This window comes from Hyposmocoma kahamanoa, unplaced genomic scaffold, assembly GCF_003589595.1.
Source record: "Hyposmocoma kahamanoa isolate Upper Pololo Valley unplaced genomic scaffold, ASM358959v1 192, whole genome shotgun sequence".
Taxonomy (NCBI): Eukaryota; Metazoa; Arthropoda; class Insecta; order Lepidoptera; family Cosmopterigidae; genus Hyposmocoma; species Hyposmocoma kahamanoa.
Window position 1 is genome coordinate 12,921,247 of NW_020653719.1, and position 26,599 is coordinate 12,947,845.

At 38.5% G+C, this 26,599-nt stretch overlaps 1 protein-coding gene across 1 annotated transcript; it reads left to right on the forward strand.

The window, feature by feature from the left end:
* On the forward strand, positions 1-25,805 carry LOC113226546 (structural maintenance of chromosomes protein 2). Its single transcript, XM_026459207.1, has 22 exons — positions 1-214; positions 308-457; positions 2,313-2,474; positions 4,528-4,638; positions 5,215-5,336; positions 7,214-7,370; positions 8,058-8,249; positions 9,204-9,339; positions 11,599-11,774; positions 13,962-14,145; positions 15,126-15,199; positions 15,303-15,449; positions 16,218-16,439; positions 17,274-17,416; positions 18,361-18,460; positions 19,197-19,309; positions 19,470-19,698; positions 20,485-20,679; positions 21,823-22,023; positions 22,976-23,191; positions 24,213-24,422; positions 25,211-25,805. Exons 1-22 carry the CDS (start codon positions 47-49, stop codon positions 25,322-25,324), a joined length of 3,522 nt encoding a protein of 1,173 aa, XP_026314992.1. The 5' UTR covers positions 1-46; the 3' UTR covers positions 25,325-25,805.
* Positions 25,806-26,599: the final 794 nt, after the last annotated feature.

Here is a 26,599-nt window from a genome sequence, read left to right on the forward strand (position 1 = left end):
TTTCATGTAGTCTGACTAGTGAAACGATATATATTTCTTTAGCAAAATGTATATCAAGTCCATAGTGCTAGACGGGTTCAAGTCTTACGGAAACCGAGTAGAGATCACCGGTTTCGATCCAGAATTTAACGCTATTACAGGATTAAACGGCACAGGGAAGTCGAATATCTTGGATTCTATATGTTTCGTTCTAGGAATCACTAACTTGTCCAATGTAAGTCGACTATAGTTTGTTTATAAGTCGTAAACAACGTATGTAGACATTGTCTGACGCTCCCGCCAAAACATATTTTTGTCGATTTTTCAGGTGAGAGCGGGGAGTTTACAGGAGTTAATCTATAAACATGGGCAAGCGGGCATCACGAAGGCTACAGTCAGCATTACCTTTGACAATCGCGACAAAAATCAGTGCCCAATTGGTTATGAAAACCAAGACGAAATCACAGTTACCAGACAGGCAAGTGCTAGTGCGAATTATAATTGCAAAGTCTCACCAGCGGCATGCGAGCTCCAACACAAGTGCAAAATAATAGTTGCCTTCTTATATTGACAGTGTACACTACACTATTGTGGCCTAGAACTCACCCAATAATTGTCTGAATGCAGACATTTCCTCACACATACAAAACTCACTCCTGAGCAAACACATGCCCTTGTCAGTTATAACAAATTAGTATTCAATTTTGTTGGCAAAAGCTTTGAGTTGTAAATAGTGACGGTGTTGGTGGCAGCGAAGAATGGCTACACAAACTCTGAATAAGGCACCCTGTACTCTAGCCATATTCAACATAGAATGTTTAATAACAAAATGTTGCTAGGCAACCAGTGATGGCAATGGAAAATAAATTTTTTTCTTAATGCTCATTATTTATGCTGGCTCTGGCCACTTCTCATGTAATTAAATTTAAAGTAGGTAATTGAATTATGTAGCAGTTGCACCTGGCCAAACATGAAATTTGCTTTTACAAAAGTACTTTAAAAGTATTTTTTTATATGTATATTTATTGGGGTCAACAAACAGTTACACATTACAAATAGTACATAGCTATAACTAACAAATAAACACTAAATCAGGAACACATATAGTAGTATAATTATGGCGGTATGTATAAACAGGTGCCCCTCCAATAGATACATCGATCGCTGAGAGCATTTATTACAATTAATATATATATACTTTTTTTTATATAATGTTGAAAAATTCATCCAAGAAAATGCATCCACACTAAAAAAGCATCCTGTACATGTACACACACATATTAATATAACTAATTGTGCTACTGTATATGTTCATTAAGTGGACCGTCAACTCTGTCCACTACTGCGCTCAGGAGGCTGTTGGTGCTGGCATGCACTTGCTGAATCAGGCAGGCTTGTCGCATTCTCATTATGGATTGGAAATGATCCATATGTGCTTCTGCAAATGTTTTTATGCGCTGCAGTAACGAGGCAGCCCCAACAGCATTCGGAATGCATTGTTATATTGCACACATAGGGCGCTGTATGCTTTTTGAGTAAATGCCATCCACAGATTGCAGTTGTAAAACGATTGGCAGTAGGTTTTGAACAGGGTGACCTTCACTTCTACTGTACACCTCGCAAATCTATGGATCAAAATATTACTCCTTACAGCCAGCGTTCTACGTTCTCTCTCTATGTCCATGTCATCTTTTAGCGACTCGGTGACCCGGAACCAGGATTTATGGATAAAATAAATAAATTTTTGATACCTATTAATATTACCTGCTAAATAGTAGGCAATGGTAGATAGAAAGAAACAAAATTGTAAGATTTTATTTTGTATTAATATACTATGTATCTCATCTCAGAAATTGACACTATTTCTGATTTTGAACTTCAATTACTACTCGAACTACAAATGTTTGCAATCTCTCCCTTAAAAATCAATAAGGATCATACAGTTTTAAAAATAATTAAATTTTACTGGTAATTTGTAAGAAACAAATTTTTCAGTGGTTTCAAGTCACTAGTAATTGATGAAATTTTTTATTGAACAAAATTCATCACAGACATGACATGACATGATTGGTATTATCTGATCAGTATATTAGTAAAATCTGAAGTCTAATAAAATTTCAGGGAACAGTATTGAAATTGTGGTAACTGTAAAACAGTCTGAGGTGAAAACCCTAAAAATCATATGTTTTTGTTTGTTAACATTTATTCTACATCAAATTTGTCTAGAGCATAGTTATGGCAAATCATAGTTTTTTAATTGCATCGACCCAGAAAAACCCTCTCCTGGTAATAATAATAGTGTTCCCAATTATTTACCACAATTTAAATTCCAGGTGGTAATGGGTGGTAAGAACAAGTATTTGATAAATGGCATCAATGTGCAGAACAAGCGTGTCAGCGACCTTTTCTGCTCAGTGCAGCTTAACGTCAACAACCCTCACTTCCTCATCATGCAGGGACGCATTACTAAAGTTCTTAATATGAAACCACCCGAGGTAAGTATTTTTATTACCATAAATATATAATTTCTAACAATTATAAAGCTAATTTGAAATCTACCAATCTTCAAAATTTCAATAACATAGGCAATAATGTATTAATAATTATAACAGACTAGTGGAGTAATTTCACAAAAAATAATTGAATATTAATTCAATAAAAATTTAATTAATACGGTGAATAGCGACATCTCTCGCCAGGACTGGTATCTGTAAAGGTACTAACTGGGTGATAAATCTGTCAAAGATTTCTCATAGATGGCGCTACGACTAAAAAGTCGTTGAAAAACCAAGTACAAAGACACGATGCAAGCACATAGAAAAATTCGTGAGGTCCGTTGGTTCGTTCCGTGGCTTAGTTGGTATAGCGTCTGGCACGGTATGCAAGAAGATGTCGGTTCGAATCCGACCGGATCGAAGGAATTTTTTCTGAGTGTTTTTTCTGAGTGTTCGATCTTTGTTATTATTATATTATTAACAATTATAACAAACTAGTGGAGTAATTTCACAAAAAATAATTGAAAATCAATTCAATAAAAATTTAATTAACATAGGCAAGTTCAAAATTGCCTATGTAGGCCTATGAGGGCTTATGTTATTCAGTACTGGTTTGAATAAGCACTAAGACCAGGGATGAAGCGGATGAGAAACCTCAGTACCTTCTAAGCCAATGCTTTATCTAATAAGGATTTAGAAGACATACTACAAGTATTCACTGGAGCTAATACTCGAAAACTGTTAGCACTAGTCTGTTAACATACTGGGACTATCCTTGCAAATAAACTGGTATCGGACACAGTCAACATTAACATCCCATGTGGTGAGGGTCTTGTGAAAGCTGAAACCAAAAAATTTAAATAGGTATCCCGATCAGGTGTTCGAGATCACTGACATGTGGGGTGCGGCTGCCACTGAAATGACCTCAATTGTTTTGTACATAAATGGGTTAATTCTTACTAATCTTGCTAATACTTGAAGAAGTTATTTCTGTGGTGTATCACTTCCGTGGGAGAGGCAGTATTCCCTAGCAAAGGCACAGTCGGCTGAGGTCAAGGGCTCAGGTTCAAGAACAAGCTATTGATATGTGCGTATCGAGCAGGACTGCTATCAGCATATGTGCTGGTTGTGATACACCACAGAAACAACTTCTTCAAGTTATTAGCACGACTGGTAAGAATTAACGGTCACCTATCAGTAGTTCGAAATGATGTTTTCCAGAAATAACGTTCGCTCGAATTTTCATAACCTCGAAAATAATTTTGAGAGGAAAATGATTTTTCTTTTACTTTGCAAAATGATCCGGTGGAATGGCCATACACTTTTTATGGAGTTACGTTAAGTCGTTGGTCTATGCCCACAAGGTCACAATGTTAAGAGGGAGCAGAGGAAAAATTCCTAATCTTCGATTTGATTTTAGAGGGGTATATCCACTTTAAAGTTAAGAATAAAATATTGTATGAGTAACTACACGATATATTCAAGCATGACATTAATCAGAAACATAAAACAATAAAGTTTCCTCGATAGATAAAAATCACGAAATGACCTCTAATTTTCACATGTTTTCGATTTATCCTCGAAATGCTACAGGCTATTAGGACAAAAATTAGATAATTAATTATATTTATGCATGATCGACAACTGTCACTACGGATTTTTTTTAATCCCTTTAGTTTTAGAGTTATTCCGCTAAAACGAATTTGGTACTTTTAATGCGCAAAATTCAACATCTCCTGTCGCATGTCACGCGAACTTCAGGCATATATTTGTTTCACAAATTTGGGCGGAGCCAACGTCAAAACTTTTTTGGCATGCTCCCTCTTAAATGAGATCAGGACCAATATGAAACGCGAAATTGCCAACGTTTCAGCCAATATTTGTGGACAATTGGCCAGAAAGATTAGAACACTACAAACATGCTCCCAGTGGTCACATGAAAATGATTAAATTCCATTCTTAAATGTAACAGGTCGATATCTCATTTCTGTGTTTTATTGAAATACTAAATTGTTATGCCCCTACTGAAAACCCCATATAACTTAAATTTCAGATCCTATCCATGGTAGAAGAGGCAGCTGGTACAAGAATGTATGAGGCCAAAAAGCAAGCTGCTCAAAAAACGATTGAGAAGAAAGATGCTAAGCTTAGAGAACTTAATGATGTACGTACTTTTGCACCAACTATCTTGTTGTTGTTCACTTCCCGGATAAAGCAAGTCATTTCAGGATTTTAATCTGGAACCAGTTACAGTTTGTGTTCAGAAAGGGGCCACTGTTTACATATTTTAAGCAACACAGAACTGTAATAATAAGTTAGTGTGCTACAGGCAGCCACTTTTGTTATGTAGCAATTTTTTCCAGGCAACTTTAGGATAAATCAATATTAGACAACATAACATACGTCGCTGTGGTCCCAAAGTAAGTAGCTAAAGTATTTGTGTTATGGAAATTGGCGGCACCATAAACACTCAGGCCCGAAACAGTACGGAAAAGTTAGTTTTTCTAAACTGACCCGGCCACATATGGAACCCGGGACCTGATAGATCTCACTCGACCACGGAGGTCGTCGTCAGGATAGGAATTTCTGATGTGCAAAAGGGGTGAAATCAATGAATCATTGAAAAAAATCAATAAAGGGGTGATGGTATCTGTAGTTTCTGGCTATTCCATTGGGTGATAGGTGTGATGAAAATCTTGTGCACTGAAGTGATAATAGCATTTGTTATTTGTATTTCTAGATTATCAGGGAGGATATAGCTCCAAAACTGCAAAAGCTCCAAGATGAGCGCGCGCAGTTCCAGGAGTTCCAAAAGGTCAATCGCGAGTTAGAGAATCTCACCAGGCTGGTTGTAGCCTACAAGTGAGTACAGTTTTATTACGGTATAATTGTTGTTTTTGTTTTGGTACAAATTATGGTCACACTACAACATTTGTACTTAAATGTAAAGCGCATTTTTTATTTAAGTTTGTGAGGTTGGGAAGTTTCAGGGAGTTGATTGTACAGTTAACTAAAGTTTTTATTATTAATTTTTTTTATTATTATTTTTATTATTAAAAAAATTATTAATATCGTAAAGTTCAGCTAGTTAGAGTTTTATGTAGAGGGACACGCAGGAAAAACTCGATCGTTTCTGGTGTTCCTAATATAGTCCTGTCACACCCCAGACACTCCATACCACGGTCGAAATATTATTTACCTACTACTACTACATAAAGCAAGGCGCTATCTGCAAACGCGCAAATGGGTGCGTGAGGGTTGAAAGGGTTGTAACCCTAACTAGCCGTGAACAGGTTCACGGCAATGAAATGAAACTTCCGGTCCACTAAATTTATTAAAGAAGTAAAGTTTAAAGAAAGGCTGTAACAATATAAAGGTAAATGTAAAAAAACAGGTATGACAGTATAAAACACTCCCTACACCTTATTATTAAGGCACTTACCCCTAAATGGGCCGAGATACTGAATTACAGAAATAGATACATGAAGGGTGTAGACTTATAAATTATTACACATGATTAGCTTATTAACAGCTCCGACTCTTGTGGCGGTCGAGCTGGGTGTGACCGTGTTACGAAAACAAAATGAGAACGTGAAGGAAGATGAAACAATTCAAATTTAAAATTTAAATACATGTAAAATAAAAAATAATAGGATACAAGCGGAGAGAGGCGATACAAAGACGTGAGATGACGGTGTAAGGAGGTCACACCGTCACAGGGTTACCCATCACTTTCTCGTACGTTACGTGGTCAGAGCGGCAACATGGCGAAAATTCTTAAGCGAATCCTAATAATTGCACATGTTCATCAGGTATTTATATCGATATAATAAATTAAACTGCCTCCGTGGCCGAACGGTTACTATGCCGGACTGCCACGCAGAGGTCCCAGGTTCGATTCCCGGGCCGGGAGAAATATTTTTATGGCCTACATGTATTTCTCTCGTGAGTTTGGGTGTAATTTGTGGTTGTCTATGTGTGTGTCCATGGCACCGTGTGCGTTAAAAAAAAAATTATCATTATTATCATTATTAATATAATATTTTTCATTAATTCCCAACTAGAATATTATTGAAGATTTATTTTAAAAATACATACTTAAATTTTATTTTATTTTAAATAGCACTTAAAATGCTGTATTTTAGACCAGTACTTTTAAATAAGGTAACCAAGGTATTGAAATTGCGCGACCAAGTTTATCATTACCTACTTAATAATTAGGTGTATACACTACGTAATATTTATTGGCAATACAAATTGAAAATTCGAGAGCCTTTGTCTACTAACTCACGAAGTTATGGTACTCTGCCCTAAATAAATGAAGAAAATTATAACTGAATGAGTTTCAAAGAAAGATTTTGTCATCTTCGTTATATCTTTCGGAAAACGAAAGAACTCTTCTATTTATCCCGTTTATATGATAATAAACAGCCGTACACAGCACAATTCACGACCATTATAAATAGTAACGTACAATGATGTTATTGTTAAGTTTCGTAATGAATAATGAAAATATTCAAATATCAAAGCCGTCTTAGCGCGAAGGCAGCTCGCCTACAACCTTGTTGTCGTTCAGTCAATGTGACCGTTAATGCGCGGGACGTGGTGCGGTATCTAAATCTAGGGAGGGGCGGAGAGTGTCCATTTTCTTTGGGCCTGGGAGGTTGTTAGTATTTTCACTAATAGTTTGCTTAACCTGTGTCTGAATGATATTATACAATTTCTGTGCGTTTGCGCAGTTACGTAACAACGGAAAACAAAGTCAAAGAAATAGAAGCTAAAGTGAAAGAGGTGAAAGATGATGTCAAGGGTAAGAAGGAGGCCATTAAGAACAGCACAAAGGAGTTTAAACAAATCGACATCAAGATTGCTGATTTGAATAAGAGACTGGACGAGGCAAGTACTTTTCTTACATTCTTGTCAAGTTTGTATTTTTCGGCCTGTTCTTTTGCTATTCAGCCGAGTACCGAATATGCAAGCGCTATTCTGTCGAGTATCTAATATCAAGATGAAGAAATAATAAAATATATAGAAAATTATCATGTAACTAATATTAATATTGACTTTATTTACATATTGATATTTTCATACCAACATCGTGGATTATATTATGGTATCTCGATTATGATAGTATGATTATGAAATAGAAATAAAATGCTGAGGAATTCTGAATTTGAGGCGTTATTTTTCAAATAACTATAAACACATATGTCTATTGTTTGATGTCATGAATGGCGCATACGATGGCCCGCGTCATGCAACTCGAGTGCATCTAGTAGCAGTAGAGCTCCTTTTGAAAGAGTTTGTTCAGGGAAATACTGCCAGCTTATCTATTTCTGCCGCGAAGCTGTAATGTCAGCGTTACTGTGTTCCGGTTTTAAAGGGTTAGGCTCAATTTATATTGCGGCGACGTCTTAGGCTGACGGGCGCAGAGACGTGCCCCTCAGATCGTTGCAATTTAAAGCTTTGAGTGGCACTGCAACTGTTATGGACAGGCGTGTCGGTTACCATCAGGCGCATGACTTGTTCATGTTGCTACTTTCGTATGAAGAACTGGTTGAAACGAGCCTCGTGCTTGCGCAGGAGAGCGGCAGCGCGCTGCGCCAGCTGGAGACGGACCTGCTGGCCTTGGAGAAGAACGAGGCGTCGGCCAGCGCCGCCTTCAAGGCCGCCAAGGACACGCTGGCCTCGCACGAGCGGCGCGCGCGCCTGCTGGACCGCGCGCTGGGGGACGACGAGAAGGCGCTGGCCGCCAAGAAGGTGGAACTCGAAAAGGTGATCCGGTCTTGTCTATCTTTTCTCTGTCACCAACATGGACACCGGCTTCTACTTCGCAACGTTCGTGAATCGTCATCCAAATTTATTGCAATACGTCGCCCTGGCTTGCTGTTCTGATCAAAGGCAAACCAGACCCTGCAAAACTTCGCTTCTTGCCTTCGAAAGTCTATTAATATTCATATTCTTTGTTTGCAAGTTACGTGGTTATATACCACGCGTGCTTGTGCTAATGGTACTTGTCATGAAACACCCCGTGTGGGCACTGCAACATTCTGAGGGCACTATGTCCTTACTTTACTAGCTACATTATTAAAATAAATTTAGGAATAATTAATAATGAAACTCTACATACAGGTCAGTAAACTTCCTACTGAAATTAAAAATTGCAATAATTATAACGAAATTAAAATAATATATTTATAATTATTTACTGAAGACGACTTTGGAGTTTTCTTTAAACATATATTATAGTGTTTTCTTTGTGATTAATATTATTTTATTGCACTGCATAAGTATAAAGTATAAATAATTGCATGAGTGTTTACATAAATATTACGAAAATTACCCATACCGCAGGGCAAACCATGGGATTGCACAATTCGAGCCACTTTGCTTTTCAGTGTTAAATGTTCTTATTTGAAACAAATTTTTAATTGTTCAAAAATTATTGTGCAATTTTAACACTGTTGATAAAAGTTATTTACAACGTCATAAGTCCATGTTGAATTGTAAAACTGGGGATTTTTTTCCATGATACCTTTGTATTCTACACCTGTTACACGGCTTCCCTAATAATTTGTGTGACCAACGCGTTGCTGTGTCATCCATCATTAAAATCGTTATGGATACCCGTACATCTGTAGGACGCGTTAAGAATACAGGGTGGCTCGAATGACGTGCCCGGAAGTGTATGTAAGCAACCGAAGTCCCTCTAAATTGATCGGTGCGCAGCTGTCATCGACGTTCGAGAGCCTGCGCACTGCCAGCGCCACCGGCGAAGCCGCGCTGGCGGAGGCACAGGCCAAGTTCCTCGCCGTCAGCACGGGCTGCGAGGAAGGCACCGACTCGCTGCAGGACCAGCTCATGGGTGAGCCCTTCTTCAGCATTAATAGTTTTTTCTGAAACACGCTCGGAAATGTTTGCATTACTTTCAAAAAACCAACACGGAAAGTTTGTCATTTATGGACCGTGCGACTTCTTGCCGTCCAAGGCCTGCAAAGTAAGTATGAAAATCCATTACTGTCCTCTTCTCTAAACTTTTAAATCTATCTCACTAATAATGAATTACAAAAACAGGCAAAAGATTCATAAAATCAAAATAAATCATACAGCTAACTGCCCAGTGTTCGTGATTCCGAGAATTAAAAATACCTACCTGTACTGCTCACTTTAAAAAAAAAAGAATAGGCGATAAAATAAACTAAAGCGCTTTGGTAGTCCTTTCTGCGTTTTCGTCTTTTTTGTATTTTCGTCGAAAAAATACAAATATATATGTATTGTTTGTACTCCGCTTAATTTACAACAAGAGGTAATAATAGCCATGGAAAACTTGTTGCTGGCCATGAGCAAAGTAAGATACATGAAAACTTATCAAACTCTCGTGCACTGGAGAATTACGTGAATCACATCATCAGTTCAGCAAATTCTTTTAAAATATTCTTCAAATAAATTGCAAATTGTCCTAACATTACTTTTAATGTTTTTTTTTTACTTTTTTTTATTATATCTGCCTCTTTGATCTTTTAGTATTTCCTCACATTGTTAGAGAAAAGCACTATACAAGCCTCGGCGGGAACGGGGATTGCTTGACTCGTATTAATACAACCCCTTACTTCCCGGCCTCTTCAGTAATGTACTAGACATTAGCTTTAATAGCATGTACATTATTGCAGAGGCTGGGAGGTAAATGCAGTCTCCGTTCCCGCTGCGATGTCTATTATAGTTCCTTTCTCGAACAATGCGAGGAAATAATGACTGAAAAAATGAAGGAGAATGTAAAGATACATTTATTCTGAATAAAAATTTAATCTAAATACACATTGACTTACAAATAAATGGACGACGGGTCTAATACAAAAACCACGAAAAAAATGTCCCAAGTCAACCTATTCGAAATTTAAATTGTAATGTCATCGCAGTATCGCGCTGTCAGTAGAACAAATGAAGACTAAAGCGGAGTTTGGCGCTCTGTATACGATTTTAGCGCCTTACAAGTGCGGACACTTTTTAGCGCGGACCCGTCGTCCATATAATTGTAAGTCAATGTAAATACATGAATCTTTTTTTTATTTACATATATGCGTACTATCGCACACAGTGAAATTATTGTATGTTTACATTAGGGTTTAGAACCACTTTCAAGAACCGGGAAATCCCGGTCTTGAAAGTGCCGGTTCTTTTATTGTAATGAGACAACCGGGAATTCAAAATTATTTATCATGTATATGTATATATACCTCGGCGGGAACGGGGATGCTTGACTCGTATAACACAAGGCCGAGCGTAGCGAGGAGCTCAACACTCGTCCGGCAATTCTTTACTTCCTGGCCTCTTCTTCTTCGGTCCTAAATAACTCTAGAGTTACCATACCTAATTTCTGCCGCCAAGCAGTAATGTGAACATTACTGCGGTCCGGTTTTGAGGATGCTGGTGAAATACAGGCACATGGAACTTGTCAACTTTAAGTCTCAGGATTACTAGCGCTGTGGCACTGTCAAATGGTTTGCGATTTAACGCTCAGAGACTGTTAGGCGCTGGCGTGTCGTGCACCACCAGACCCACGAGTTGTTCCTCTAACTTATTTATTAATGTTGTAACTTATGTCGTGACGACAGATAGTCGTGCAGTTTAAAGTGTCGTGCCTTGTATATTTAAATGAAGTTGTTCACACATATAACAACACGATTAACTGCCGTTCACGACTTTTTTGACGTTACGACGACAATGGGAAGAGCTAGAACGACAATCGTTACGCAATAAATAAAAGGTTACGATAAAAATGTGACGACAGATCATCGCAGCTTCAAACGATTCTGTCGTGCAACCGTCAAGGCGGCTGCCGTGAACCGATTATTTGTCGTTACGATCTTGTGGCAACAGCTAGACGCGACAGTCGTTCAACGATAAAATAAACGCCCACGACACAGTCACGACAGATGGTCGTGATATGTCGTCTAACGAAAAATAAAACGTAGTGGGAACGCACTCTCGCTTTATATCATAAAAAATTGCCGTAAAAATTATAAATCCGAAAAGGGGGACAATTAGTCCCACTCCTATCATCGCAAGATTTGAGTTACAATTTTTCACTTGCATTGTAACTGACAATTTCGAAACTTAATTTCAGCTGCAAAACAGGAGGCCTCAGAAGCATCAACGCGCATATCGCAAAGTATGATGGAGAAGAAACACGCGGAAGAGAGACTTCGGGCTTTGGAGAAAGAATTCAAATCTAGCAGTGCACAGTTCCAAAAAGACCAGGACAGCATCGGGCGGCAACAGGCTCAGGTGGAACAGTTGCAGGTGAGCTACTACACTTTAGGTAATAAACAGAGCCGCTTTCATACAATTAAAGAAGTTTTCTAATTTTTATAGCCTAAAAAAAGTGCACCCAAAGGTTATTAAAAAAAATAATTATGAAAGTGAAAGGAATGATATTGACATATTTAAGGTTTTTAGAAATGATGAAACACAGTTAGGTTACAATGAAACCTTGTAATTTCAAGTAACATATCGACTGTGAACTGGCAACCGGTACTGTATCAATTTTGTTAAGATTTCACTTTTTAATACCATTTTATACTATTTCATACTCCGCAGCGTTGCAAGAAATTCCATAGTTTTTTGTAATAACATGTGTAATAAAAATATTTAAAAACTAGGTATTTTTATATTAACATTAATATATTAACCTTAGAGCTAAGTCCAAACTCATGGTACCACGATTTCGTTTAACCAAGGTAAACAACTCTTTTATGGGGAATCGTATACGTTTTTACAATAAGATTCCGGAGCATATATTAAGTTTATCATTTCCTAAGTTTAAAAACTACATTAAAAATATTTTGATCGAAAAATCATATTACAAAATTGAAGACTACGTGTTAGATAAAAATGTATGGAAAGACGACACGGCTCCAGAATCCACACAAATTTGATTCAAAGTGTACTCCATAGCATTTAAGTTTATTTGAAAAGAGCAATCCCTAGAGTTTCTTGCTCGTTCTTCTCAGGGAGGTCAGCGTAGTGAACGAGCAGTAGCTTAAATGTGACGATTTCAAGTGTAAATTTATTTTACGTATGGAATAAATAATCTTTGACTTTATTTAATAAACCAGATGCTATCTAAATTACGCAAACAAGTTTTTCTTCATCCTGTAAAGTTGTCAAAATTGAGATAGTACCGGTTGCCAGTTCACAGTCGATATGTACAAACTTAGGTTTAAGAACGTATTGAATATTAGATTGTTAGACTGGTCAGGTGGGCGTAGCACACATAAAAGATAGCGGGGAGTGAAGGGGCCCGTTTATATACGCCCTACGACGTTCGCGGGAGGCAGGGCAGCTCGCTCTATCCGACGCGGCGCTCGGCGCGGACAGATATAAAATTCGGCAAACAAATCGTAATTATCGTCGTGAGCCACCAGCAAAATAATAATTAAGTGTAAATTAAAAAAAAAATTACCTATCAGGGACTAGCTTGGCAGGTTCAGATACACAGGAAAATGGAACTTCACCCTGTAGTAAGACAGATGACTTTCGCCTACTCTGGGCAGTCTTAATAAATTGCGTAGACAATACATACAATTCTGAAACGACTTACGTAACTTTCAGAGTTATTTATATACTTATTTAGTTGCGCTAGTATCAGTAGAGCTCCTTGTGAAAGAATTCGCCCATGAAAATACTGCCATCTTGCCTGTTTTTGCCGCCAAGCAGTAATGTAAGCATTACTTTCTTCCGACAAAGTAAAAGTCAAAGATTATTTACTCCATAGGTAAAATAAATTTACACTTAAAAACGTCACATTTAAGTTACTGCTCGTTCACTACGCTGACCTCCCTGAGAAGAATGAGCAAGAAACTCTAGGGATTGCTCTTTTTAAATAAACTTAAATGCTATGGAATACACTTTGAATCAAATTTGTGTGGATTCTGAAGCCGTGTCGTATTTCCATACATTTTTATCTAACACGTAGTCTTCAATTTTGTAATATGATTTTTCGATCAAAATATTTTTAATGTAGTTTTTAAACTTACGAAATGATAAACTTAAATGCTAACTTATAATGTAATATAACTTATATGCTCCGGAATCTTATTGTAAAAACGTATACAGACAGTTTCCCATAATAGAGTTGTTTACCTTGGTTAAACGAAATCGTGTTAGCTATAAGGTTAATATTATGGATATCTTCTTTCGTATTGAAATTATGTATATTTTTACGGGCATACAAAATATTTGAGTAAATGTACTGTGATGCCACAGTCATGATACCAGTCTCCTTAACTCCGGTTTTGAAGGTTAAGGGTACTGGTGAAATTACAGGGACTTGTCAACTTATGTTCCAGAGTGACGGCCGCAATGGCAGTGCCCCTCAGATTTACAGCTCTGAATAGCACTGCAACTGTCATGCACAGGCGTGTCGCTAGCAGGCGCTCGACTTGTACGTCCTATCACTTGGTGTCATAAAAAAACCTTTGACTCCAGGCGGAGCTGTCCCGCATGAACTTCAGTGAGGAGCGCAACGCGGAGCTGAAGCAGCTGGTGCGCTCGCTGCAGAGCGACATCCGCCAGAAGCGCGATGCTGTTGATAGATTGTCGGCGAGGCTACAGCGCTGCGATTTCAAGTACTCGCCGCCACAAAGGGACTTCGACTCCAGGAGAGTGTCCGGTCAGTGTGGACTGTTTGGTTGATGGCTCTTGCTCTTCATGGAGCGAGGAATTCTGTGATCTGTCTATGGTGTGGTTTTAATGAGCAGTTACCTACAAAATTTGACAAAGGTTGGGTTATAGGAAATGAAACTAGTTTTCCGGATTTAAATCGCGTATATTTGTTTTTTCAAACAAACCTTAAAAACAAAAACTTAAAATAAGGTATTTAATTAATAACTTTTGTAACTGTAGTGAAAAATAGAGTGCTTAACTGGTTGATGATTGTACCACCTCGGTCAACCGTGACCGTCGGAGCGGTAAAGGGCGCGAAACGTTGTTTTGTTTAAAAAAAACAAATATACACGATGTAAATGCGGAAAAATAGTTTCATTTCCTATGTGTAACAATCGCGAAAACCTAAGAACTCGAAAGGTTGGGTTGATGAATGAAAGTGGAGTGGCGAAAAAGGTATCAAATCAAATCTTAAATCGTCTTAAAAAGGCTGAGTACGTAGTGAGAACAATAGGGAGGGCTCGTATGAAAAGATCGATCAATCAAAGAGAGATTTTTCAGGATTGTGCAAAACGGCAAACGATTAACGCAAACTTAAAAATTATCTTTATTTCATTGGTAAGCAACTTACACTTGAAATCATCACTTTGATTAATCTCTACACGGCATGTTCATCTTAGGAAAATTAGTTAGAAACTCCAAGGGTTGCTCTTTGTAAATACACATTTGTACGCATTTATCATGCTCTTGTCTACCCTTATGTGGAACCAAAGACTGCTTACTGTTTTAAGAAATAATAAAGTTTACATAAGCGTGACTGTGTATTCGCGCTTTAAAGTCCGCACACTTCCACGTCAGATGTAAAAGATAAAATGGATTCCATACATTTAGTGTTCCTGCCAATGTTTCGATGTGCCGGATACTGTTAGTAGCAATATTTTGTTATTTATTTATTTATTATGAATATTTGTAAATGTTTTACTTCAGGTACTGTATGCAGACTCATTGATGTGTGTGATCCAGTGTACTGCACTGCCTTGGAAACCGCTGCTGGAGGACGGGTGTGTATTCAAATATTGAAAATTAATGGAAACAAATTGGGTTTTTAATCTGTGTTTGTGTAGTTTCGACAATATAGTTTATTTTTTTTTTGTTATATAATAGTTGTACAACGTGGTAGTGGACACGGAAGTGACGAGCAAACTGCTACTGCAGCGCGGCAATCTGCAGACCCGCACCACTATCATTCCCTTGAATAAGATCAGCGGCTATGCCATGGATGCCAACACTGTGCGGTTGGCGCAAGAGATTGTGAGTCTAATTATAATCGTAATAAGGATAAAATGCTGCTGCAATTCTCTTAGATTCACATGCCGTATTCGCCACACTAGGCTGTTAGGCACTGAGAGAGATACTACACCTGATATTCTAACCTAAATTCTTTTCACGTACTCGACTCGAAGGCAACTAACTATTTTTCTGTGGTTTTTAAACGGATTTCATAAATTACATTTCAATAGATTACGATAATATGGATACGTTGTCACTAGTGTTATTTATTTAAGTAAGTGTACATCGCAAGTGGCAACCTGGGGGTTGTAATAAAACCCGAAAGATGTCAAAAAGGGCTATTTTATTGTGTCATAACGGTCGCTACAAAAATGTATCAGTTTATTACTAAACTTAATTGGACGTAGTTAAGCAAAAAGGATCCAATCGACGAAATTATGAAAAAATTAGTTATATGCACCAAACGGTTCCTAAAGTCTAACCTCTTAAATCAGCAAAAAAAATATCAACATATAAACATTTAAAAAATCCCTGGAGGTACATGACATTATAAGTTTTGAAAATAAAACAAAAGTGAGAAACACTTAAACTTCAAACAGCTATATCTCGAAAGTGACGGACAGGGTGCGCATTGGATCCTTTTTGTTTAACTACGTCCAATTGGTTTCGAACGGCAATGTGTAGGATTTGACGTTGTACTCTTTGGACCGCTCTCTAGTTGGACGGCGAGGACACAGTTGAGGTGGTTCAATATGTAAAACAATGACTACAACCACAGTTTTCCTGCAGGGCGGCGGGCCGGAGAACGTGCAGCTGGCGCTGAACCTGATCTCGTTCGAGAGCAACCTGCAGCCGGCCATGGCCTGGGTGTTCGGCAACACGCTGGTGTGCCGCGACGCCGACACGGCCAAGCGCGTCACCTTCCACCCGCGCGTTAAGCGCCGCTGCGTCACGCTGGACGGGGACGTCTACGACCCGTCGGGGACGCTGTCCGGAGGCGCGAGGGCCAAGGTGACTTCCTGTCTTATTTCCTGTTCCTATTCATTTTATTAAACAGTTTTATCCGCGGTGACTACCCTGGTATCTTATATTGCAAGCTTCTGTTTGTTCAATACCAATCTCTTGCAAACATGTTGTAAAGTTACGATACCTCGAGGGAAAAAGAGCGCAAACCTGGCTATTTCACGTAAAATTAAAAACGATGGGAAAATATTTTTACTGCGTAGTTTGGCTACGCCCTATCTTCCCCGAAGTATCGTTAATACTTACTATTTTAGATCGTCTCCAACTTTTATATTTGAAATAGATAAAATAAATAAAATATTATTATGTTTTCCCTCACAGTTTCTCGAGAATGTAAAACGCGACTAAAAAAAGGAGAATCCTTTTCTTTTTTTTGTAATTTGGCTCCTAAACCAAACTTCATGGCGAGACTCTACTCTACATTCTCTATCGAAAGGTGCAAAGGGAGTTTCCATTAGAAAAAAAAAGATAATTCGTAATCGCTATCCCTAAACAGAATTTAACTGTGAAATTGGAGCAATAAACTTTGAGAGTATTCATTGATTCAAATATGTTAAAAAGTTTTCTCTTTGTAGCTTACACAATAGTGCATTGTGTTATAAGGGTGGTAAATAAGGAATTACGAAGGAGGCTTTAATTGGGGATCCCAAATAAAACGCTCGGTCCTTTTTTCTTCTCATTACGGACCGTGGTTGTAATGAGAAGAAAAAAATAGTTCTATTGCATGTAAGCATACTATTTACGTACAAGTATGTTGAAAAATAATTAAATTTACTATTAGAGTTTATTAGCACATTTCTTAATTTAATTAATTAATTCTAGGGTGGTTCCATCCTGGTGCAAATCCAAGAATTAAAAGAACTAGAACGGCAGTTGCAACATGCTGAGTCACAGCTCGCGCAGTGTACCACCGAACTGAGTCAGATGCAACGTGTAGCTGATAAATATGCTTCCACACAACAGAGGTGATTATTCAAGTCAATGTACAATCGACCTTAGATACCTGACCCCTTAAGCGAATATTTGGTTCTGAGTAGACCAAGTTTTAAACAAACTTAACATTTTACCTTGTGAGCCGTAAAATTAATATTAGGATGACTTCCTTATTAAATTTTTAAGAATTCGAAGTCCTAAAATATAGGAATGCGTTAGTCTTGAATTAAAATAAATTGTTAAAATTGAACAAAATGACTTTATTTAAAATAATAAGAAGTTTCTATATTATATTCTTGCTTTGTAAACTATGGGACGTTCGGTAAGTTTCATTCGATAACTGTGTTCTAAATAACGTTTGTGGCCTTTGCCGGTCGAGAAGCTCGAGTAAACGTACAAGTGTGACGTCATTTCGGTTCTGTTTCGAATACGACAGTTTGACGTGCGATTCGGTTATTATGAATAAAAATGAAAAGAAATCGTACGATATCAAATCGAATCGGTTGACAACTGAGTTATCGTAAGGTTAAGGTATAAGAACCGGGTATCTTAGAGTATCGACATAGGTTAATTGTAAGCTTTATCGATCGATTGATATGGTCTTTCGTAAAACATGGTATAGTTAATTAAAGGTCGTGCAGGTTGGATATACGTATATTTGCTATAAAGATGATAGTAATAATAAATCATATATTTGTCTCAACACATTAATAAATAATGTAAATTACACATAGGAAATGAAACTGTTTTTCCGGATTTAAATCGTGTATATTTGTTTTTTCAAACAAGCCGACGTTTCGGGCCCTTTACAGGTCCCATGGTCACGGTTGACTGAAGTGGTACAGTCTTCAACCACAAGTTATTCGTCCCTTTACTCGAAGTCATAAAATAAAAACAGACCTAACTATATCATTTATCCCCGCTATGGTGCGTAGTGAGTCTGTGCTAATGGATTTAATCCACGTGGTTATTATAGATACGAAATGATGTCTCACGAGTTGGAAGTGGTGAAGGCGCGAGTTGCGACCACTACTCACGCGCAGCTGCACCAAGAGATTGAGTCCTTGCGGCAACAGGTAAGTTTAGTCGAAGAGGATTGTACAATATGTGTCTTTTATAATTTTTTAAATAGGCGCATGCTAGACCATAAACGCGTCTGATATTAAGAGGTGATACATCCTTAAATGGCTTTGGTTGGTTCTGCAAAACAGTGAGGAAAAAATAGTGTATGTACTGATTAGTGTACGGTGTGAAAACAGTATTCCTAAAAATTTTCACGATAGAAAAAATAAAATACAAACTTACCTCGAAATTTTACTAGAAAACCGCTGTATTCAATATGTGCTTTACATATTATAGCATTTTTTTAAATATCAATAGAACTAAATAGAACTAAAAAGAATTTTTTTAGTGGCTTTAATTTTACCCAAACCCAAGAACTCGATAAGAAATAAAACCTGTAATAAAGCCAATGCCCCTACCGCCCGACCCGCCAAATAGAACCGTTTTAGTACGGAAAAAAATTGTATTGGAGCTGAGATAGTATAACACTTAAGCAAAAATATTACGTGTTTGTCTAAAAAGTATTATCAATTCCAGCCTTTGAATAGCTTTTTCTCTCCCGAGTTTGGGTACAATGTGTGGTTGTCTATATTGTGTGTCCATGGCACCCGCGATACAGGACTTCCCAGTGCAGGGCCAGGAGTGTGTGCGTTATTATATTATTTATTGTCTGTGTTATATAGTTTTTATCGTATGTTTTTGTTTTCTGGAATGGCCGGCGCGTATTGTATATTGTCATTTTTCTGTCAGGTAAACGAATTAACAGAGGCCGTGGAACGAGATAAAGTAACTCAAAAGGAAACCGCCGCTAAAGCAAAGGAGTTGGAAGCCAAAGTTAGAGATATAAAAGGGCACAGAGAAAGGTAAGTTTACTATTGTTCTATCAGTATCATGCTGTGTCCTTGTGGACCCATATTCAGTAGTCAACTTTTGAGATTTTTCACTAGCATGTTCCACTTAGTCATAGATTACTGACGATTTTGTGTTACAGCTATGTGTTTGATATCCGGTCTGATTTTTCAGAGAATTCAAGAAAGCAGAAGAAGCATTGAAAAAGGCGAAAAAGGAAGCAGAACAGCATAGCAAATCTTGGAAACAAAGGGAACAAGAGTTCGAAACATTGCGTCTGGAAGTCTCCGAGTTGGAGCAAGCTGTGACCAATAGCAAACAGCAATTGGAGGACACCGTGCAGGCCACTGTGGGGTTGCAGGAAGCATTGCAAGAAGCGAAAGATGAACATAACTCGACGTCGGTGAGCGTTTCGCATATACACTGCAGGTTTAGGCAAAACGCAGAACAGTAATAATTACTTACTTCGGTGGCGAACCGGCCCAAACTGGGTCTTGGCCTCCGACACGAGATTTTGCCACGCTTCCCGGTTCTGAACCTGCTCGTTCCAGCCACTAGTACCGAGGTCCTTCAAATCTTTCTGTTTTTCATCACTCCAGCGGTACTTAGAACGTTCGACAGGTCGGCGTCTACTCGGTTGTCCCAAGTACGCTCTCTTCGCGCACGATCCTCTCCCATTCTCCTCACGTATCCGAGCCAACGAAGTCTTGCAGCTTTGGTTCCTCCCACAATATTGGGCCCGGACATCTGATTTTCAATTTAAGGTTCTTCCTTGCACTCCAGTTCTCATCCTCCCTTTGCGTCGGTCCCAGAATTCTTCGTAAGATTTTTCTTTCATCCGCTAAAATTTTATTTTCCTCTTTCAAGTAATAATTACAGTATAACCATAATAATTAGATTATTTTCTTTTGTGTACTTTGTTTACACGCATAACTTCCATTGACGTAGGCAGATACTGGACCTGCGTTACCGAACGAATGTGCGGCAGATACTGGAAGGCATTGTTACCGGTAAAGACCGTAGCTTGAGCGGCAGTTCAATGTTTCACTGTTTTGTCAGTAAAAGATTTCTTTTAGGAACCAGGAGTCCTAGAACACAATACCTCTAGTTTTGGCTCATTTCTCTCAAGTATTTAAGTTGTTCTATTAGCTTGTAATTATAATTAAACATGCATAACATGGATTCACAGGAAGCAGTAAAAGAAATGCAAGCTCGTATCAAGAAGCAAAAGTCCAAAATCGCCAGTCAGAATAGCGACATCGCCCAGCTGCTGCAGACCAAGGAGCAGCTCACTAAGCGGAACAACGAATTTCATCTCAAAATCAAAGAACAAGATTTCAAAATCAAAGAGCTCGAGGAAGAGGTCAACGATTGTGAGAGAAGTGTAAGATGAAAACTATTAATGGGGGTTAAAATTTTCTAATTATTGATTTTCCAAGTGTTGCAATTTGGCAAATCGACGCTTGTACTGCTAATTTACTGGTTTATATCACGACATAGAACATGAAATTGTGAACCGAATTGCGTAAATATAATAGGTAAAATAATATATAAAGTAGACTACAAAATTGTAAGTTCATTCAGACTACAGAGAACGAAATGGTGATTTTTCTTTTTTGGTGAAAAAGTATTTATTCCTGTTATAATCATTAATACAAAGATCGAACACTCAGAAAAAATTCCTTCGATCCGGTCGGATTCGAACCGAACGTCTTCTTGCATACCCTTTACACTTTTTATTACATCCACGGAACGAAATTGATCAGATTGAGAAAAATCTTTGAGATCAATTTTGAGATGAAAACCAAGTACAAAGACACGACGCAAGCACAGAAAAATTCGTGAGGTCCGTTGGTTCGTTCCGTGGCTTAGTTGGTATAGCGTCTGGCACGGTATGCAAGAAGACGTCGGTTCGAATCCGACCGGATCGAAGGAAATTTTCTGAGTGTTTTTTCTGAGTGTTCGATCTTTGTATTAATAATTATAACAAACTAGTGGAGTAATTTCACAAAAAATAATTGAATATCAATTCAATAAAAATTTAATTAAGTATTTATCCCATTTAAATTTGAAGAAAATATTCCACCTCTAAGGGTGGCAAACTAGGGGATGAATCCGGTTTCGCGCACTTTCCCGTAACAGATTTCAATAAAACTTGGAAAATAGATGTAATTCCACGACCTTATGAGGTCGATTTAAAATGTTATTATCAGACGAACATGTTTTAAGGGCCACAGTAGTAGACTTACGACCTAACTTAATGGCTTAGTGATGAATTAATTCTAGTTTTATATTTCGTTCTGTTCCTTTTATCCATAACGGTCAGACTAGGGTCAAGGATCATAATTGCCGAAATTATAAACTATGTCTGTTAAAATAGTAATCTTACTCATTTATATGTTGTAAATAATTCGTGACGCCCAAAGTGTAGAAAGATTTAATGGTGCGTCACGTTGCCTCGCTAGTAAACTTGCGCAAGTATGCGTCTGTTCATTATGTGTGCACTTTAAAGTGTATTTGTTTTCAGTTAAGAATAATGGAAGAAAGCAATCAGTGGATATCGTCAGAGAAGCAATATTTCGGCGCTGCGGGAGGAATGTACGACTTCCAAGCGCGACAGGCCGACTTGGCGCAACAGAGGGTCTCCACACTCGAGGAAAAGAAAGAGCGGCTGGCCAGGGGACTCAACGCCAGGGCGCACACTCTCCTGAGCAAGGAAGAGGAACAGGTTTGGTTTTCTTATAACGTCGAGTGACGAGGCGAGTAAGTCGTGCGTCTGGTGTTAAGCTACTTGCCTGTCCCTAACAGTTGCAGTGCCACTCAGAGCTTTAAATTGCAAATATCTGAGGGGCACGCCCACTGCGCCCGTTATCCTGAAGCTTAAATTGACAAGTCCCATGTGCCTGTAACTTCACCAGCACCCTTACCCTTCGTAACTGGAATGCAATAATGCTCACATTACTGCTTGGCAGCAGAAATAGGTAAGGTGGCAGTACTTCCCTGGACGAATTCTCTCACAAGTGCGCTCTACTGTTACTAAAAATAGTAATTAGCTATATCGCAATACAAAGAACATAAAAATAATATGCAACGCTTTCTCGGTCCAAAATTGCAGTAAGCTGTATAAGTACTGCCACCTTACCTGTCACTATACCTAGCAAACCGGGATACTTCGTTACGGTTTTGAAGGGTAAGGGTGGTGGTGAAATTACAGACACCTGAGACTTGTCGACTTAGGTCTCAGGGTGACGGACGCAGTAACAGCGCCCCTTTGACGAACTGTTTCACAAGGAGCTTTACTGCTACAAAAAAGTGTAAGGGTCCCACTACACATATAACCGTATCTTGACATTAAGAACGCCCGTATCATGTCTTCGTTCGTCTAGCATTTTAGTGCGGGGCTACGTTGAGTCTGTGCGTTAAAAAAAAATTCATTGATGTGTTATTATAACTAACTTAGACATGACGTACGTATGCAATGCGTCAAAATCGTACGACAAAATGGCGCAGGTGCGGAACTAAACAAATAACAGATAATCTGACTTCAGCAAAACTTTTTTCAATCCTGTGCTTGGTTTTCGGTCCACGCCTCGTTCCTTTCATCCTAAAAATAAGCAGAGTACTAATTCTCCTTCTGAGTCTAACAGTAACTCGTCTTAAGTATACTATGTGCATTCCAGTACACAGACGTATTACGCAAAAAGAAGATAGTGGAAGCAGATCGAGCGAAGCTGGTGCAGGTGATGGCGGAGCTGGACGAGAAGAAGAAGAAGACGCTGGTGACGGCGTGCGAGCAGGTGAACCGGGACTTCGGATCCATCTTCAGCACTCTGCTGTCCGGAGCGCAGGCTAAGCTAAGGCCTCCCGACGGACTTACGGTCTTGGATGGGCTGGAGGTCAGTTTCTTTGCTAGGTTGCATTTTATTTTGGCTACGACCGTATAGTCAACGCAGCCGTTAGACATGCATCTGGAGTTACTGAATATGTAGAAGGACTCGGGGACAACGTCACTCCTCAGTGTGACTGAAAAAGTTTGTTGTCTATAGTACAAAGGTTTAGGTAAATAACTATAAGTAAATAAACTTCAGCTGTTACTTGCAGACAAAGCAAACGTATTATAGTTGTAATGGCGTCGGGTTAACCGGTCAAATACGATATTTAGTAGTGAGTTTCTTACGTCGTATTACTGCCGTACTCTTTAATTTGATTGTTGAATTTGACGTTAATTCGATGAATTTGATGTTATTAGCTGTCTTTTTTTACAGGCTTCGAAATCCTGGATTTTTAGGTTGTTTATCGTTTAAATTTTTAACCTATGCCGTTTGGATTTGAGTATTTATTAGTATTTTGAATAGGTAGTTCAAAATGTTGTTTATTAACAGAAAATATTATCATATATTTAGAGCCATTTTCAAAATGTTCATTATAAATTTACAATAAGTAAATAAATAAATAAATAAATAACGCACACACTCAACATAGCCCCGCACTAGGGAAACCCTGTGTCGCGGGTGCCATGGATACACACATAGACAACCAAACAACAAACAAAACAACAAAATAAGTAACTTGGTCATTACCAATTCTGAGGCCTTCCTCATAAAATACCTCATTAATTATGGTTTGTTTATATTTAGCTAATTACCTAAACTTTTATAGTATAGCATTATTCAACAGTGTAGTTTCGAGTGGTCGTTTAAGCGTAAAAAAGAAGACTGTCCAGTCACTCACCTGTTTGCAGTACTTACACATCGGATTCGCGGAGTAAACTGTACAAGCAAGATTGCTTTAGATATCCAAGTGAAAGCGGCTAAGAAACATCAGTCCTTAACTTACGACTTGAGATTGGATAGAATGATTGTTACGCTTTACGGGCAGCAGTGTGTAAAAGAACAATGCGTGTAAACTTGCGCACAGGTGAAAGTGGGCTTCAACAACGTGTGGAAGGACTCGCTGGGCGAGCTGTCGGGCGGGCAGCGCTCGCTGGTGGCGCTGTCGCTGGTGCTGGCCATGCTGCTGTTCAAGCCCGCGCCGCTCTACATCCTCGACGAGGTGGACGCGGCGCTGGACCTGTCGCACACGCAGAACATCGGCCAGATCATCAAGGAGCACTTCCGCCACTCGCAGGTTGCGTACCGCTTCCATCCTTTTCGCATACTGTCTCTTCGATGCCGGTTGATTAACCACGCGTACGTTTCTGGCCAACCTAATGCGTACATCGATTGCACCTGGTGTAAAAGAGCGATAACCTGAAAATATTTCTAACTGTTTCGCTCTGTGTTTTTAAGATGATCGCTTGCAAGAATATAGCTTAAAAAATATTGCTTGCGCGTTCCCATTATGTCGTGACGACAGATAGTCGTGCAGTTTAAGGTGTCGTGACTTGTATATTTAAATGAAGTTGCTAACGCATTGAAACAACATGATTAACTGTCGTTCACGACTTTTTTGACGTTACGACGACAGACTGTCGTGACAATGGGAAGAGCTAGAACGATAGTCGTCTGACGGTAAATACAACGTCGTGATAAAAATGTGACGACAGATAATCGTAGCTTCGAACGATGCTGTTGTGCAAACGACAAGGCGGCTGCCGTGAACCGATTAATTGTCGTCGCGATCTAGCGGCAACAGCTAGACACGGCAGTCGTTCAACGACAAAATAAACGTGCGCGACAGATAGTCGTGATATGGGAACAGGCTAGACGCGACAGTCGTGTAACGATAAATTACACGTTACGACATAATTGGAACGCGCTATTATTACACTGGTTTTGAAATTATTGCTTATAAAAATGTTTCTTTATGGTTGCTGCTCGTTGGCTAGCAGTTAAAATTACAAGAATCTTTATCAGCTTAAAACCTTAAAACGACCCTTCTTCTTCTACTTCTTAAACTTCCTTTTTTGTTTACAGTTTATTATTGTATCCCTAAAAGACGGCATGTTCAACAACGCCAACGTCTTATTTCGCACGCGTTTTGTGGACGGCATGTCTTCCGTGCAGAGAACTGTCAATCCCCGCAGATGATCCTATCGTGATAATGGGGATGTCCTATCTCCAAATGTCACAGCGAGACATTAAATGACAATATATAAATAGAATAACAAAAACATGGCTGTATAAATTTGAAGTGTAGATCGTAGTGCAGAGAGATTCCGAAATTTACATGAATGATCTTCAGTGCGTTGGTTTTGAAACCATCGTCTCGTGCTGTTTCGCCATCGAAAAGGCGCACTCCAGGCTGCTCTTGGACTACGACGGTGTTAATTATGAACAATAACTTCGCCTTAAATAAAGTATGACAGGGTTGTGATAAGGCAAACAATAAATTGTTTAAGACCACAGCTTACAATCAAACATCACATTTTTTTAGAAGTAAATAAGAAGTAACGTCAAAACAGGGAACTCTGTTTGGATATTTTCGAGACTTAAACGTTACCAGAACGTATCCTATAGTGAGCGTGTTACTTCACTTCTAAAATCACAAGGGACTTGCTGAAACAAAAAGAACCTTCTTTCCATAGAAAATTTACATCATGCGCTTATACCGTGCAGTGAAAGCGAAGAGTTATAAAGTACTAATGGTTGAGCAGTTAATGTTTATAAAACTTCCAGTGTGCGTCACAGTATTACTCGTGCCTCTTTTAAGTGTTATAAAAGTGTTAAAATCTTGAAAGTGTTAAGTAGTGTAGTGTAGTAATATTGTATAAGATTGTCAGTAAGTTAATTCCACGAATTGTTGAACAAAATGTTATTACATTTGCCTTTCGTATTTTAACTTTGTCATGGAAAATCGAACCTTTTGGTCGGGAATTTAAAACTTCTCATTGTACAGTCGATGCCCTTAAACGTCTATTTGGTTTAGTGTAGATCAGTGTGAAGAGAGGTATTTAACAAACTAAACCTTTAACCTGTAGACCGTAAAATTAATTTTGGTACGACATCTTTATTGCATCACTAGTGACTGACGATTTAAGAATTTTTTTAAGTTAATTTGATCTTTAATTACATTACATATATACAAATCTTAACCAAAAGCTGGAATTCATTCATTTTGAATGCGTAAAAAGGCTATCCAAACCTAAAATCTGCTAGGGGGTCAGATATCTCAGCATCTTCTGTGCCTGTATATGATATAACAAAAATTTAATGTCGTGAGCCAAAGGTAAAAAATACAAAAGTCTTTAACAGATAACTCGTGTATCTGAGCTTCCGCAGCGGTCGAAACTGACCATGACCGTCGAGGCACTGCCGCGGAAGCTCATGAAAAAGGACATTGGATCAGTTCGTAAAAGTCGAGCA